A 15390-nucleotide genomic window follows, 5' to 3' on the forward strand; every position below is an offset into this window, starting at 1 on the left:
CCCACCTCGTGCACGGCACCAAAATTATGTAAAATACGTTTTTCTAAAGTGCTTATATCTTAATAACTATAATAGCTATTTATATAAATTTTTAAATATAGTTTATTAAATAGTAAAAAAAGCTTTTTATAAATTCTTTTTCTGAAATTAGATCTTACACAATACTTTTTATTTTTTTAACCTGTATAAAAGTGATTTTCTTTTAATAATAATTCATTGCTTAACGTCCGATTCGGATCCCTATTAGGCCTACGCGGACTACTCCTTATATATATATAGGGAGAAAACTCTATTTAAGAAAACCCCGTAATCCATCTCCCTGCCTTTTGGGACTCGCCTATAAGGCGCCTATAAGGCGCCTATAAGTTACCTATAGTGCTCCTACTACCTTACTTTTTAACCTCCTTAGGAACTACTGCTGCCGTAATAAGCCTACGGACGCGCTAGTATCGCAAACTTTACTCTACTACTATAGAGTTATTAGGGGGCGCCCGTTACTTACCCCCCTACCTTCTATTACTATTTCCTTTACTACCTAGAACTGGTTTAGTATATTTTAGCTAATAAGCCACTAGGTAACCGCCTTAAGGCCTTTTTATATTAAGAGCAGTGTCTTATAGTTCTCTATGCTAGCTACTAAGAGTATTACTTCTTAGTTAGTGCGTAAGGGGCATAATAGTATTACGTGTTTTGGTGTCTATCTTAGCTAGCCATATTCGCATCTTGGGCTGCCTATTAGGATACCTACCCAGTAGAGCTAGTCTTTTAGTCCTATTATTCCTATTCTTAAGAGTATTGCCATTGTATTTTTTACCTTTATTAGACCTTCTCGGAGCCCTAGAGTGTTTACCCCCTATAGCGTTAACTATGCTACGGCTTAGGTTCTTCTTACCTTAGTTAGCCTCTATACCTTTAACTTCCATACGCCTCTCTAGCGTTAGTTTAGCCAGTATTATATTACGGTAGATAGTTTCCTAGCGTTCTTTTGTGCTCTACTTTAGCTCCTTTCTCTCTCTTGCTATTATCCTTGCTGGCCTCTTACGCGTTTCCCTTCCTCCTCTATATAGGCCTAGGCCCTAAAGTAGCACCATTTTTCTTCTGCTTTTTTTACCTGTTTCTCTAATATATCTTCCCTACTTTAGGGTTATTAGTTTGTTCTCCTATAAGGCGCCCTAGGGTCCCTCTATAGTTTATTTAGGCGTGTCTTAATATACTTTATAANATTAGAGTTACGTTCCTTTTACGCCCTTTATATTACAGCGGCTTTAATATATAGTTATAGGGGGGGAATATTAGCTTCCTTCTTAAGCAGTACTGTAGCCGTTTGCTTATATCCGCCTATTACACTTTAGAGGCAAGCTATTTAGACCTTTTAGAGTGGTTTAAGGAGCGATTTAGGGGGGCCTTTCTTAGATTCTCTAATGGCCCAAATACTGGACCTATATGTTATGGTTAGCCGGATAACTGCTATATATAGTAGGCGTGACCTCTAGAAGCATAAACCCTATATAGAATTAACGATCCTAGATAATATAATGTACTGTGCTTGGCCCTTACGGGCCGCTTACGCTACTAGGTAGTTATATATTAGCTATAATATAGTAGAGTTTAACATGCCTGCTTATCTAGGCCTCTACCCCAGTTTTTAGTAGCTTATTCCCATCTTAGGGCGTTACCACCTTTATGGTTAAGGCCGGGCCAAAACCTCTCCCGCCTAAGTAACTCCTGTTTGCTCCTTAAGCATATCTCACTGGCATACCGCCCTAGAGGCGAACGGTTCTGTCTGTTAATATACCGACACGCGTATCTGTTCTCTTAAGCTATGTAGTAGTCTCTCTAGCTAGGGTATAATCCTACCTGCCTATTAGGTGCACTAAGGGTTAAAGCCTAGCTAAGGGGTAAGGTCCTTAGAGCCAGCAGTGGCTGCTACGTACTACGCCCCGTAGGAGGCTGGTAGTAGTATAGGGGCGTAATACCCTATACTACTACCAGTTCCCGTTTCGCGTTACCTATAAGAGTTTCCTTATAATAGGCCGACCGTATTTTATAGGAGGGGGCTATAGAGACAGGTCCCGTGCTAGGCAACCTACTCCCCCCTCTCCTACTAACTAAGCTTGTGTCCCCCCTTCCTATAAGCTGGCCTGTGTCTTTAACTATTAAGTCCTCGTCTAACTAGCCTATGTTTCCCCTATAGCCTCCCCTATATATATGCATTGTTAAAATAGGTATAGTTTAATGATTATTTTTATTGAGCATACATTTCTAAGAGGGTGGGGAAGCGACAATTATATAGAAGAGTGTTAGAGGTTCTACCTAACAAGAAGCAATACACGCTAACTAGAACCCACTTTAACAGCCCCCCTTAAGCTAAATATAGGTAACAATATAAAGGTTATAAAAGACGTTAATATCTCTCTAAACCTAAAGCATCTCTAAATGCATAGAATGCATCTTTCGGTAGCGCCTTAGTAAAACTATCAGCCATTTGTCGACTTGTTTATATATATTTTAGCTTAATATCTCCGTCTATAACCTTCTTCCGAATAAAGTAATATTAGAGAGTAATATGCTTAGTTCAAGCGTGAAACTTAGGGTCTTTTGCAAGAGCAATAGCACCTTAATTATTGGCGTAAATGATCGTTGCGTAAGGGGATTTATTAGTTGGAGATAGTTCTTAAAGGAGTTATTATAACTAAATGGCTTCTTTTACTGCAACTATCTGTGCCATATACTCTGCTTCGCAGGTTAAAAGTGCTACTATAGGTTGGCGCTTTAAGGACTAGCTAATTATACCGCTTCTAATATTAAATATAAATCCTAACGTTAATCTTTAAGTTTCCAAGTTATCTGCCTAGCTAGAGTCTATAAACCCCTAAAGCGCTTATATCTCTTCTTAGAGGACGAGTTAGAGGTTAAGTATACCGCATAAGTAGGAAAGTATTTAAAGAACAGCTTATATATAAGACTTATTAGGATTAGAAGTAAAGTAACTAATAAGGGAGACGGCGAAGGCGATATTAGGTTAAGTACTAAGTATAGCGTATATTAGGGTGCCAACTAGCGATTAGTATTAAGTCTTAAACGTAGAGTTAGCCTAATAATCTGCCGCCGCTGGTTAAAGATAAGAGGTTCCTATTAGCGTAAGGTAAGGGGAACAGTTCCAAAGACTAGCGCTATAAATAGCCTCTTTAAGGTAAGAGAATTGGCTAAGCCATAGTTTACGGAGTTATTAATCTTAAGTTACTTTTATACTAAGGTAATAAGTAATAGGGCCTAGATCGGTTATGCTAAAGCGTCCGCTAAGTTAAGCTTTAATAATTTTAATATTAATAATATCTGGTTCAATAAGTAGGAGGTTATTAACGTAGACTGTAATATACATAGAACCTTTAGCAAAGACTAAAGAGTTAAAGTTAAGGGGTTTAAAACTAGCATCTATAAGGAACTCTAAGAGCGTTTAATGCCAAACTTAAGGCGACTGTTTAAGACTATAAAGTGCTTTATTTAGACGACAAACCCGTCTAGTTCCATTATTAAAACCTTTAGGTTAATTAACGTAGATCTCCTCCTTAACGCTTCCGTAAAGAAAAGCGGTTTTAACGTCTATTTATTCAATCTTAAGGTCTTATACAGCTATAATAGCAAAGAGCGCTTTATAGCTTATGGGTTTTACAATAGATGCGAAGGTCTTATTAAAGTTAACCCTAGCTTATTGTTTGTAACCCTTTACCACCCACCTTGCCTTATATTATATAATTCTTCCTTTACTATCCCATTTATGCTTAAAAACCTATTAGGTATTAAGAACTTTATAATTAAGAGGTCGGTTAATAAGTATCTAGGTATTATTTGCTTTATAAGAGCTAATTTTATCTTTACTAGCGGAGTACCATTTATTATTATTAACGTTAAGGGTAGATTGTTTCTATAACCTTAGCTCGTAAGGTTTAGCTATAGGGGAGTTGCTAAGTATAGCGTAGAGGTGTTTAAAGGAAGGGGTTAAGAAGTAGGTAAGCGCTAAGAATGCTGTAATAGGCGGGTTTTCTCTAATGTTGACAGAATTGCGATACTTAAGAGGTAGTTAAGGCCTATTAGTAGCTGCTAGACGTTTTAACTTTTATAGGGGTGTTTTATTAATAGCAAGGCGCTTTAATTTTTAAGCTTTCTTAAGGAGCTGTTTCTCTTCTCAATGCTATTTACGTTAGGTAGCGTAATTAGGTAAAGCTTCTTCTCCCTTAAACTAAGCGTTAATATTTAGAGTATCGGAGTCGTATTTAACATATTGTTCTTAAATTTAATACTTATTACTACCGGGAACTGTTAAAATAGTCTCTTAGAAGTAGATAGCTGAGGCACATATAAGCCGTCCTGTCTCTTTATCTCGAATTTAAATAATATATTTACCCTTAAAGCCGATAAGGTTCCCTAATCTTGCCTTCTTATCCATATAAGAGCTGAACTTCTTTTAACTGCCGGCCCTATACCAGACATTACACCTAAAGGTACGAATTTAGGAGTAATTAAAGACTTCGCCTTGCTCTATTTTATAGGGGGTCTATGTTTCCAACGATTTAATAGGGAGAATATTTTGTATAAAGTTAGCGTGCTTAACTGCTTCTGGCTAGAAGTTCTTAGGAAGTAAGTAATTATTTATAAAGGTAAAGGCTCGGTTATATATCGTGCGATTAAGTCGTTTTAAGGCTCTATTTTATTATTAACTCTCTAGGGTCGAGTATGAGAACTAAATTCCCTTATTTGTAAGTTCTAGCTAAAAAGCATATCTAAGATATTCTCCTCCGCCATTACTATATAGCCGTAAGATAAGACTTCCTTATTATTTAACCTTTACTTAATATTGTCGAAAATAGAACGGGACTTCAGCCTTATACTTTATTAGGTAGACTTCGCTTATTTTATTAACTTTATCTTAAAAAGTAACAAAATATCTCGATCTATTATAGCTAGCTACTTTTATAGGTCCTTTAATATTAGAGAATATAACTTCATAAGGCTTAGTATTGTGGTTAATAAGAGAATCCCAATGTATAATATTGTGCATTCTGCCATATAGGCAGGCTTTACAAGTGCAGTCGTAAAGGTCTAGTAAGTAAGTAAGGTCTATCCCTTTTAACATTCTTTAGAGCTTTTATAAGTTCTAGGGGCTAATATAACTAAGCCTTTCGTGCTATAACCTCTCGGCTGGGTTTTATAAGCTGCTATATAATATATAGCTGGTTTAATAGCTAACTATAAAGGCTATAAGCCCTTCTTAATAGTTGGCCTAAGTGTAGAGAAAAAAGAGGCCGGATTTATAAAACGCGTAAGCTATAAGCTTTAAGTTATAGAGAAAATCGCATCTAAGGTTAGATAGATAAAGATAAACTTAATTATTAATAAGCTGTGAACTAGATACTAGGTTGGCTTATAAATTAGGGATATAAAGGACGTTAGTAAGAATAAGCTCTCTCTTAACTCCTAGAACTATAAGTCTTAGGTATATATCTCCCTTTCCTATTAACTAGAAATACGTTTCTCTAATTCCGGAGATAATAATCTTCTTATTAGCTTAAAGATCTTAATAGGTAATAAATAGCTCTTTTAACTAAAATATATGCTAAGTATACCTAGTATTAATAATAATTGCAGAGGAGAGGTTAATATTTAGTTTGGCTATAAAATAAAGTTGTCTAGTAAGCTTAGAGGCATAGGAGTAAGGAGGAATGCGAATAATACAGGGAACCCGCCACTAATAGGCAATAAGGCATAGTTGGCGAAGTAGGTTATATGTAAAGTAGCGTAAGTTCTTCTACAGGTTGTATACGTAGGCTAATAGTTTTTATGCTAATAGTAAAGGTTAAAGGGCGATCTATATAAGCAGTAAAAGACTATAAAAGAAGAATAGTATGCCGGCTATAAAGAGTCCGAAGGGAACAAATAAAAGATAATATAAGAGTAGATGGATCTATAGTAAAGAACGTCTAATATAATTAGAAATACGGGAGTTTTGGCCACAATTATTAAGGTATAATTATGGCCTAGTTAGCTTGCTATAGAGTTAAAGCTTTTATAGCCACCTTATTTATTACTAGACTATAGTTAATTAAATAGCTATTCCTATATATTACCTTAACTTAGTAAGAGGCTTACTATTTATTATTATCGCTAATAGTGCTGTAGGTAATAATGCAGATCCTAATAAGGAGTTACTTTAATAGGCTCTTTATTATTTTCTAAAGTCCCTTTTATAAGCAGAGCGCGTATTTATCTCTATGGCTTTCTTAGGGTTTTCCTTTCGCTAGATCTCCTTTAAGTAGGGTTAAAGGATCTAGTATCTATCTTCCTAGTAGCTAGCGCATTTACATGGCCTGCAATACGGTCTATTATATTATTATTGGCCTTGCTAATTATAGTGCTGCTAGTAGTAAGAGGCTTAATTTATATGTGCTTAAAAAGCTACTGGTTAACTTTAGAGTATAAGTTGCTCTTATATATGGGCAAGGCCCTAAACTTTTAAGAGAGTAAGGGTCTTATTAGTAAGGGAGTGTATAAGGTAGAATAATTCTTATTAGCCGTTAAAAGTAGGACCGAGACCATTAATAAACTTAAAGAGTAGGTTTATTCGGTCTATAGTATGGTTTTGGGTCTTAAGGTCTAAGTATATCTCCTTAAATTTAATAACGTATTCTTTAACGTTTTTATAGTTTACAAGAGTAAGGTTTCACCATTTAGCGTATATTTTAGCGTATATCGCGTCTCCTTTTGGCTTAAATTCCGCGTATAAGATTTTTATTATATCCTTAATTTTAATATAGTCTTCAATAAGGTTCTATCCGTAAGTGCTATAGGTTATAGAGATGCAGTTTACTCCCTTAAGTTACTTTCTCTTTTAAGCTTTAAAATCCGCCTAATAAGTTTTAATAAGTTTATTATAAGCGTCTCTCTTAACCTAAGATTGGTTTATAGCTGGTCTGGCTTCTAGGTTAACTAGAGCGTCTAAATTAAAGTTATTCTTAATTAGCTACTGCCTAGTACCTTTCTTTTACTTCTTATGGTTTATAGGGCTTTTAAGTATCTAAATGTTAGAGAGATTGATATTAGACTTAGAGTATTTAATCGCTATAATAACTTATAAGAGAGAAGCAAGTGTTTTAATAAAAAGGTGGGAAATAATATTCTTTAGCTTGTGTACTATTACCTTTTTAGTATTTAGTATAGTGCTAAGGATTTAACGACTGATGATAATAATAATGATAATAATAATGGCATTAGGAATAGTAATAGTAATAGGCAACTAAGATATTAATAGAAAACCTAATTTAAGGTTAATAGACAGTAACAGGCAACTAAGACATGGTAAGAAAAGCCAATCTTAATTAATAGGATGTCTGAAATTTCTAGAGTGCGTATATCTAAGTTAGAGTGTATATGTCCGAATGTCTAAAATATCTAAAGTGCGTATATCTAAGGTGTTTAGAGTGCGTATGTCTAAAATATCTAGAGTGTAAAGTGTCTAGAGTGCGCATATCTAAAATGTCTAGAGTGCGTATGTCCGAAGTGTCTAGAGTATAAAGTATCTGGAGTGCGCATGTCTAAAAAGTCTAGAGTACGTATATCTAAAGTATTTAGAGTGTAAAGTGTCTGGAATGCGCATGTCTAAAATATCTAGAGTGCGTATATCTAAGGTGTATCTTAAGACGTAGTATACAGGTCGCTGCGCAATAGAAGCGTCTTTGGGCTTATAACCTGTTAAAATAGGTATAGTTTAATAATTATTTTTATTGAGCATACATTTCTAAGAGGGTGGGGAAGCGACAATTATATAGAAGAGTGTCAGAGGTTCCACCCGACAAGAAGCAATACACGCTAACTGGAACCCACTTCAACATGCATCAGGTTACGTGCACCACGCCTATTAAGACCCTCCTATAAGTCGCCTTATATATATACGCATCAGGTTACGTGCACCACGCCTATTAAGACCCTCCTGTGAGTCGCCTGTGATTCGACTATGGGTCGACTGTGAGTCGACTAAGTTAAACGCCATGGGGCCGTCGAAGCTGGCCTGTGTTTCCGCTGCCTAGAGCTTTGCCCGTGTTTCCACCTCGTTAAGCCGTCTGGTCGCCGTCACGTCGCCGTCGCGTTACTATCACGTCACCGTCGCTGTCGACCAGGTCGCGCGCACCACGCCTATTAAGACCCTCTTCTAAGTCACCTGGGTGTACCGGATACCAAATAGGCCCTTAGAGGGGTCTTAACGAGTTCTCTAGGCAGGGCCTTAACAAGTTCTTCGCGGTGGCCTTAGGGCCTTAACAAGTTTCGTACAAGGTGCCTGCGACGCGTTAACCTTAACAAGTTCTTATAAAAAGAGGATCCCTACACCCTTATCGCGTTCCCTTTGCGATCTTAGAGCTAGTGCAAGCCCAAGGGTGTCCTGTTATACGTCTAGGACGCATCTACGTCAACTAGCTAGATAAGGCCAGTTTCGGGCCTGGCTGCGAACCAGGTAGTCGTATATCGGGTGGTTTTCATATCCCAGTTTCCCTTGGTAGACCTCCCTAGATGGTAGGACAGGAGCTCCAAGCGGAGGCAGTGAGGCTCCTGGTGTCGTTGAGGGCGATGCTTTATACGATGCTTCGTACGCGTCGCGGGCTCAACACCACAGAGTCGCCACGACAGCGCTGCACGCGCTGCGACGGCTCTCTACCATCGCCTCTGCACTTGGCCATCAAGAGGAACGGATTCCAGATGATGTTTCCACCCGCGGCGACGTGGACGCGTGCAGTAGGGCTTCGCGGGCAGTGATTTTCTTTTATATTATACTATAAATTATATTATTTTTATATTTTTATTTTATAAAAAGCTTTTCTTACTATTTGATAAGCTATATTTACAATTTTATATAAATATCTATCATGGTTATTAAGATATAAGTGTTTTAAAAAGACGTATTTTGGTGCTGTGCACGAGGTGGGACAGACTTCTAGTGGATGGGTATGCTCCTATATTAAGAGCTAGGCAACCTCTTATATTTTTAATTTAGAGGTATTAACAGAGTTAAAAGTTTCTAATTCCACTCTTAAAGCCATATTTTGTATAATAATAAAGAAGAAGGCAACTAAAAATTTGTTTAGGGTATGCCAAGACTTATCGCGATAAGATTTATCCAAAACCACCCTGATTCTCAGAGATGGCGTCTCCTTTCTGTCAATAAAGCTGTTCTCATTTCCTTTCCTGTCTTCTTTTTTCTTCTCGGTGCCTCTGGTGGTTCTGTATCTTTTCATTGTTTTTCTTTTCGCTATTGAAGATAAAATTTGGCAAGACGGGTTGGGGGGTACTTCAAAGATTCGAAGATGGTTGCCCAGTTGGTACGTAAACACCTAAATCTGTAGTTACGCTACGTCTAATTGTATCTTCTAGTTGAACCTACTAGAGACTTAAGCCATCTAAAAAGGGATGGTAATATCATCCTCCAACCACAACCATCTGACAGCGCAAACGATCCTCTCAATTGGTGGATCTGGACTATGGATTGCATATGACGACAATTTTAACTGCGGAATGAAAAGGTCTCCACTCTGAAAGAACACAATAATGTGTACTCTTGCGTTTAGTTCGGGTGTGACGACATCATATGTTAAATTAATTATCTCTCGTTTGAAAATAAATTCCCACTAATAAGACGTGCAGACACGGCCCCATGCTTACCCTAGGACTTCAGGTGATTTTAATGTAGTATCATGTTAGCTTAGATCAGGTATCAAGTCTTATGATTGGGTTCTTCGCTTTTTGGGTTGGTTTTACAACCTTTTTCACCGCATCCGGAGCAAACATATGGGGGAAACGTCCATTCTTCGTTATTTCTACTATGATTCTCCTCATAACGAATGTTTAGGGCCGTTTTACCACAACTAGTACAATTATTATTCATTGCTGAAAATATTTTTAACTTTCTCGCAGACTTTTCCTCACTTGCAGCTATGAGAGTACTTCAGGGGATTGCTTCTGTTCCTCTGGAGACCCTCATAACTAGTACAGTCTCGGATCTATTTTTTGTACACCAGCGGTGATCCCGGCAAGCTATCTGGAGCGTCATGCTTGCCTCAGGCGTTCTACTCAGGTAAGCCCCCAGCTCGTCAATAACCGGCTTGTTTTTGAGCTGGTCGAAACTGGGCAACAATCTCTCAGCGTCTCCGCGGCATCTGCACTTTAATATTAGTTCTAATTTTACCGTTGATGTACTTCTTTGTTCTCGAGACCACTTATACAGCGCCCCGCGCGGAAACAATCGAGTTACAAGGAAAGGGATCATTCTGGACGATTGAGATGGATGATAAGAAGAGTTATTGGAAGCGTCTTGCGATTTTCCGCGGCTGGCTCAGCAATGAAAGCCACTGGAAAGGCGTCGTGAAGCCTCTCCCGCCGATAGCATATCCTGCTGTCCTTTTCAGCACGATCGTATATGGTACCTTTTCACGTGGCTTCTTGTCATCTCGGTACTCTCAGCCAACGTATACATGAGTCCGCGTACAACCTCAACCTAGCACAAGTCGGCCTTACAAACATCTCACTTCTCCCTGTCGTCCTTATTGGCTCTCCACTTTCAGGCTGGCTTGCGGACACAACAGCGAAAGTCATGGATCGCCACAACAGTGGTGTCTTCGAGCCTGAGTTCCGTCTGACTCNCATGCTTATCGCAGTCTCGCTATCTACTGCCGGCTTCTTGGGTTTCGGAATGAGCGTTGAACAGAAGCAGCCGCTCGTTTGGCTACTTCTTTTCGCATTATCGCACGCGCTGTCGGTTGGGTTTGCAACGCAAGCGAGTCTCACGCACCTGATTGTCGTCCTTCGGATGACCATCAATTTCGCCAAAGCCGTGTTCACTTTCCTTACAATTACTTATGTGAACGGGTTGTATGTGCGGTCGGGCCTCGAGGGGTATTCGATGTGATCACGGCTATCAATTTGGGGTGTACGCGCTGACAATCCCGGCGTACGTATTTGGGAAAAGGGTTCGAAGCATGATATGGATCGTGCGCCTTTAGCATCGCTCATAAATGATTGTATATTCTTTTATGACCGCCAACTTAATTGGCGCGATAGGTGGTACGCAGCAGGCATGCTCAAAAGCTGAGTACGGTTCCGATCGGGAAGGGTTGTTCAGTTGTCTTGCACGGTCCAACAATATGCTAGTCATATATGGCTTCACGGCAGCAGGCAGACAACTAATTGCAAGTACTTATTGAAGACCTATTAAGAGCTGTAAAGGTTTTCACATTGAAACTTTGATTGACTATACGCTGAATGATGGGTCCGCGCTGGCTAAGGAGCAATGACCGACCGAACGGAGGCCTTGGAAAAAAAGAAATAGTCCTTAGCTGATGCGTTGGCTTCGCTACTCTTCCTTAACCGTGTAAGCAGTGTCGTGAATACCTATAAAATTCTCTTCACACACTCTACTCAATTCCATTATAGCTAACCGAGCCAGCGCGCTAACCTCATCTTGTGGAATATCTCGGCAAGAGCATCCTTTCGATATTGAGAGCTGACCAGTGTCCGGTCGGATGTGTAAAGCATGTTGATCCGACGAATCCTCCTTCATAAATCTGTCTATTGCGCTGAAGTTGTTGTTCGGGTTGTTACGACTAGGAAGGAGTTGCAAAACAGGACCATGGTAAGGACAGTTGACTGAGCACTCCTTGGAGGGGGCATAGCCTGGATTGATTTAGCTTTTAAATCCATCCTATGCCGGTTTAAAGGAGTTAGGACTTGCCAGGTTTCTCAGGGGTTGGGTTTTCAGGGTTCAAGTCTCCCAATGTAGGGATCTCCAATGCCGGCGAAGTACATTTCAAGTGTGACTCCTTATCCGACGTTTTCTGAGCACAGCTCCTTCTGGGGAGTGGCTGATCTGTCGTGCTGACCGTCCTATGGAATTTTGGTGGTGCGGTCAGAGGATAGGGCGAGGTGGACCTTCTAGAATACTCGGCTCCTGTTGGTGGCATTTTTGAGGCTTGAAGAGAGTAAACTTGGGGTAATGGGTGCGCCAAAGCAGGAGTTATTTCCTTAACGTGTATGAATCTGCGGGATAAGCTTGATATGGAGGAGGTGGTTAACACAACCTCTTATGACGCAGTGGGGAAGGCAGAAGTGGCGAGGCGTGTTTGCGGTAAGGCGAAGTCAGCGACGGGCGGGACAAGGCGAGGTGGCGCGTTTCGATCGGATGATTATGGTAGAAGTCTGTCTGGAAGTCTGAGCAAAAACAAGCGCTATATCTATAGGGCTTCCTTGAGCGACATCCAATGAATCATGGGGGTTTCCGTTTTGTTTTCGCCTTTGGATATGCTGTTAATATGATGTGTGGGGTGTGACAGGAAAATTTGAGATACAGAGATGTTGTGCATGATGATGGGTTGGCGGTGGATAGTGGCGATACCATGATAAGTTTGTTGAAATTGATACAAGCCTCGCCATGACTTCTTGTCCTGCTCATTTCGCTTCTTAAGCTAGGTGGCGATACCACAATTCCGCCTTCGGAGGGGTTGGGAATTGCCGATAATGTGGCTACTGGAATCGTCCTAGACCTTGAACGGGGCTGTGGTAAATGATATTCGAAATATCTATACGGGGTCCCTTTTGCAAGAATGGTCGAATGAAGATTGTGGTCTAGGGGATCAGCTGCTTTGAGTGAGATGCCAGCTGGGCAACTAATGAGTTGGGCATAGGTCATCTGCCGTCAAACCCATTCAGATACGGTTGCTCGCTGCATGGAGTAGGGAGAGCGCTTCGTTCTGCGCGGCTCCGTAAGGGCATGAGGGCGTAAGGACGGCATAGCGATGCGCCGATTCTCCGGATACTGCCGGAGAGTAATCTTAGTTGGGTTGATATAGAGGGGAACTGCTAGATAGTCTTGCAGCGCCATAAGACTTCGAGCAATGTCCGTGGTTTGGGTTGCCGCGTAAGGAGATTTTTGCTGGACAGCTAAACGGGCTTCTGCAATGGAATGACCAGAATTCCAATATTGCCTGATCCATCTGTGGCAAAATGAGCGCTTTGTTTATGGATGCCTTGTGCACTCTGAGAGATGACTGGTTACCACGCGCCAGGCGCAATGCGCAATGCAGCTTTAATCACTACTGACTGTTGCATTTAAGTGGCAACAGCTTCTATAGGGTCGCCACCCATAAGACCCATAAGTCTGCCATGGGGGACGTCTTGGTGTGTTTCAGTGTTCCCAGTCACAGTCTTTTGGTGTTGAAGTGGGGTTGGAGTTAGCGCCTGCTAGGCGAGCTGGGGTGCCGCGTCGGCGCTAGCGTCAACCTTGCAGTAAGCCTCCGCGTGTCCTTCTGGACCGCTGCCCTCTTACCGCGCTAATCACGCCTTCGACGTGCGCAAAACCAACACTAAAGCGTGGTCGACATGCCCAACCGCAATCTGAGCGCAAGTCAAATCTGAGGCTCATGGATGATGTGAGTGGCCGTATCGCAGAGAAGGTCCAAGCTTTAAGCGATATTGAACTTGCGGCTCTTCTCTGCCTCGTTGCCGGTCAGCATTGTATCGTTGAGACAGAGAAAGACCTAATCGATGGGGTAGAGCAGGAACTGCAACTGGTAAATGTTGATTTTTGAATCATCTGTCTGCCTTGCTTATCTCTCCTAGGTATGCTCCAATGTTTTCGGTCTTTCCTGCGCTATGGTGGACTGCTCTGAGACTACTAGCTCCGAGGACTTTGGGAACGGACTGCTTGTAAGGGAGGATAGCGGAAGCTATTTCGCTAATCAGCCTGAGAAATTCAAGGATGATGTAAGTTAGACTTCAATGTTATGCATCTACTTGGGCAAACTCGCTGGGAGCTACATTACCTCTCTTATACTTTATATTTAACGCAAATCCATATATATATATATTTTACAGGACTAGATTATTTTGGAGTTGTCTACAGAACACTAAAGATCAACTTCAGTATCTCTCTTCCTATTCGGGATCCCCAAGGCTTTCCGATAAGCGTCCGTCCCGATCCCCAGGGCCCTTCAGTCCTCTTGATAGTCGTAGAATTGCCAACGTGGTTATTGCAAAGAATCTAAATGAGACGCATCAGCAAGTTCAAATACAGGCCTTAGAGGTATTTCAGTTATTTCATTCATCATTTACATCGTGAAATGGAAGTCTTGATGCTGATATTCTGGTAGCTCATTCGCGGCAGGCGCATATTTTCACGAACGGCAGTTCATGCAGCACCAAAGCCATTTTTGTTTATTGCTCTCACTTCATCTGAATCTAGCGCACGTTTGACACCTCATCTGGCAGGTTTCGCTCTCCCATCACGTATAATAATTTGCTGACTCCTATGAAGAATGACCAATTCTTCATCTCGCACAGACATCGTGTCGATGACGGGTTGCCGAATCTTGAGGAGAGTCACACCCAAGCCTCCATTTCAGATGATGAGGCGTCTATATCATCCGTAATCCGAACGTCAGCTTTAGCGATGCACACCTCGAAGGCTCCGATGCCAATATTCACACGAGAAGTACGATGCTCCAGGTCATGTAGCGCATATGTTAATGGGAGTATAGGATATCGAAAGCTTGATTGCGCTTACTACAGCTGTCCGAATAACTCCCGAAGTCCGTGCATACCTTCACAATATCGTTGTTTTCATGAGACTACATCGTGCTGTTGCAGGAGGTATATCGGCGATTGCTACTCGCCATTTCAGTACCCTGGTTAGGTGAGTCCAGCTTTTCCTATGGTTCTACTGCTACTGGAAAGGCAGTGGTTTGGTGGTTGCTCTCTGCATTGAATCTTTGATCTGATAATAATTGTCGCAGGGCTCTTGCACCGCTTCACGGCCTGTCACACGTCTCGCCTTCCCTTGTTGCCCTTGCGGCGCGCAAAATTTATCCTCACAGAATAAGGCTTACGATGCCTGAGAATGAGCGGAGCATGCAATGGGGAAGCTCAGTGGAAGCTGTGAGGGCAGTGCTAGATGGTATTACAGTTGGTGATGTGATAGAAGAGGTATTGCAAACAGTGGAAGTACCGTTGTAAATACTCATAAGCCAAAAGACGGTCGTCACTGCAGAAAATCTAGCTTCATGGAGGTGTTCTGGGGTCACCTCTTTTATTAATAACAAGTGAGATGCTTTTTAGACCTTATAATAGCATTAGTCTTATTCGGGATCCCTAAGACGGACTTGCTCGTTTACGATCATCAAGGTTAAGGTTAGCCAATGAAGCTTTCCTAGGCAGGGAAGCTCGCGAAAAAGGCCCTGCAGGTTAGATCTTCCGACCGAGGATAAGGAACCTGAGATCTCGATCGAGGTTTACCAGTCTGTGCATGCATGTCCCTATCCCTGGCGTCCACGGAGTAGGTGGTCCGTGCAGAACACCAAA

At 41.1% G+C, this 15390-nt stretch overlaps 3 protein-coding genes across 3 annotated transcripts; 2 read left to right on the forward strand and 1 right to left on the reverse strand.

Annotated features, from left to right (window-relative positions):
• Nucleotides 1-10233: 10233 nt before the first annotated feature.
• On the forward strand, nucleotides 10234-10948 carry K441DRAFT_676017 (uncharacterized protein; the record flags this gene model as incomplete). Its single annotated transcript, XM_067650907.1, has 2 exons — nucleotides 10234-10462; nucleotides 10542-10948. The coding sequence occupies 2 exons, from the start codon at nucleotides 10234-10236 to the stop codon at nucleotides 10946-10948; spliced, it is 636 nt and encodes a 211-aa protein (XP_067505580.1).
• A 558-nt stretch (nucleotides 10949-11506) lies between these two features.
• Nucleotides 11507-11713, reverse strand: K441DRAFT_487507 (uncharacterized protein; the record flags this gene model as incomplete). Its single annotated transcript, XM_067641952.1, has 1 exon — nucleotides 11507-11713. A coding segment is annotated over one exon (207 nt), but the record flags the coding sequence as incomplete, so codon positions are not given.
• Nucleotides 11714-13197: 1484 nt separating this feature from the next.
• K441DRAFT_695107 (uncharacterized protein) lies at nucleotides 13198-15181 on the forward strand (the record flags this gene model as incomplete). Its single annotated transcript, XM_067652784.1, has 8 exons — nucleotides 13198-13212; nucleotides 13404-13604; nucleotides 13654-13797; nucleotides 13958-14116; nucleotides 14184-14297; nucleotides 14348-14524; nucleotides 14571-14725; nucleotides 14826-15181. The coding sequence occupies 8 exons, from the start codon at nucleotides 13198-13200 to the stop codon at nucleotides 15043-15045; spliced, it is 1185 nt and encodes a 394-aa protein (XP_067505582.1). The 3' UTR covers nucleotides 15046-15181.
• Between the last annotated feature and the right edge of the window lie 209 nt (nucleotides 15182-15390).

The sequence above is a fragment of the Cenococcum geophilum genome, assembly GCF_001692895.1.
Source record: "Cenococcum geophilum 1.58 unplaced genomic scaffold K441scaffold_14, whole genome shotgun sequence".
NCBI classification, from domain to species: domain Eukaryota; kingdom Fungi; phylum Ascomycota; class Dothideomycetes; order Gloniales; family Gloniaceae; genus Cenococcum; species Cenococcum geophilum.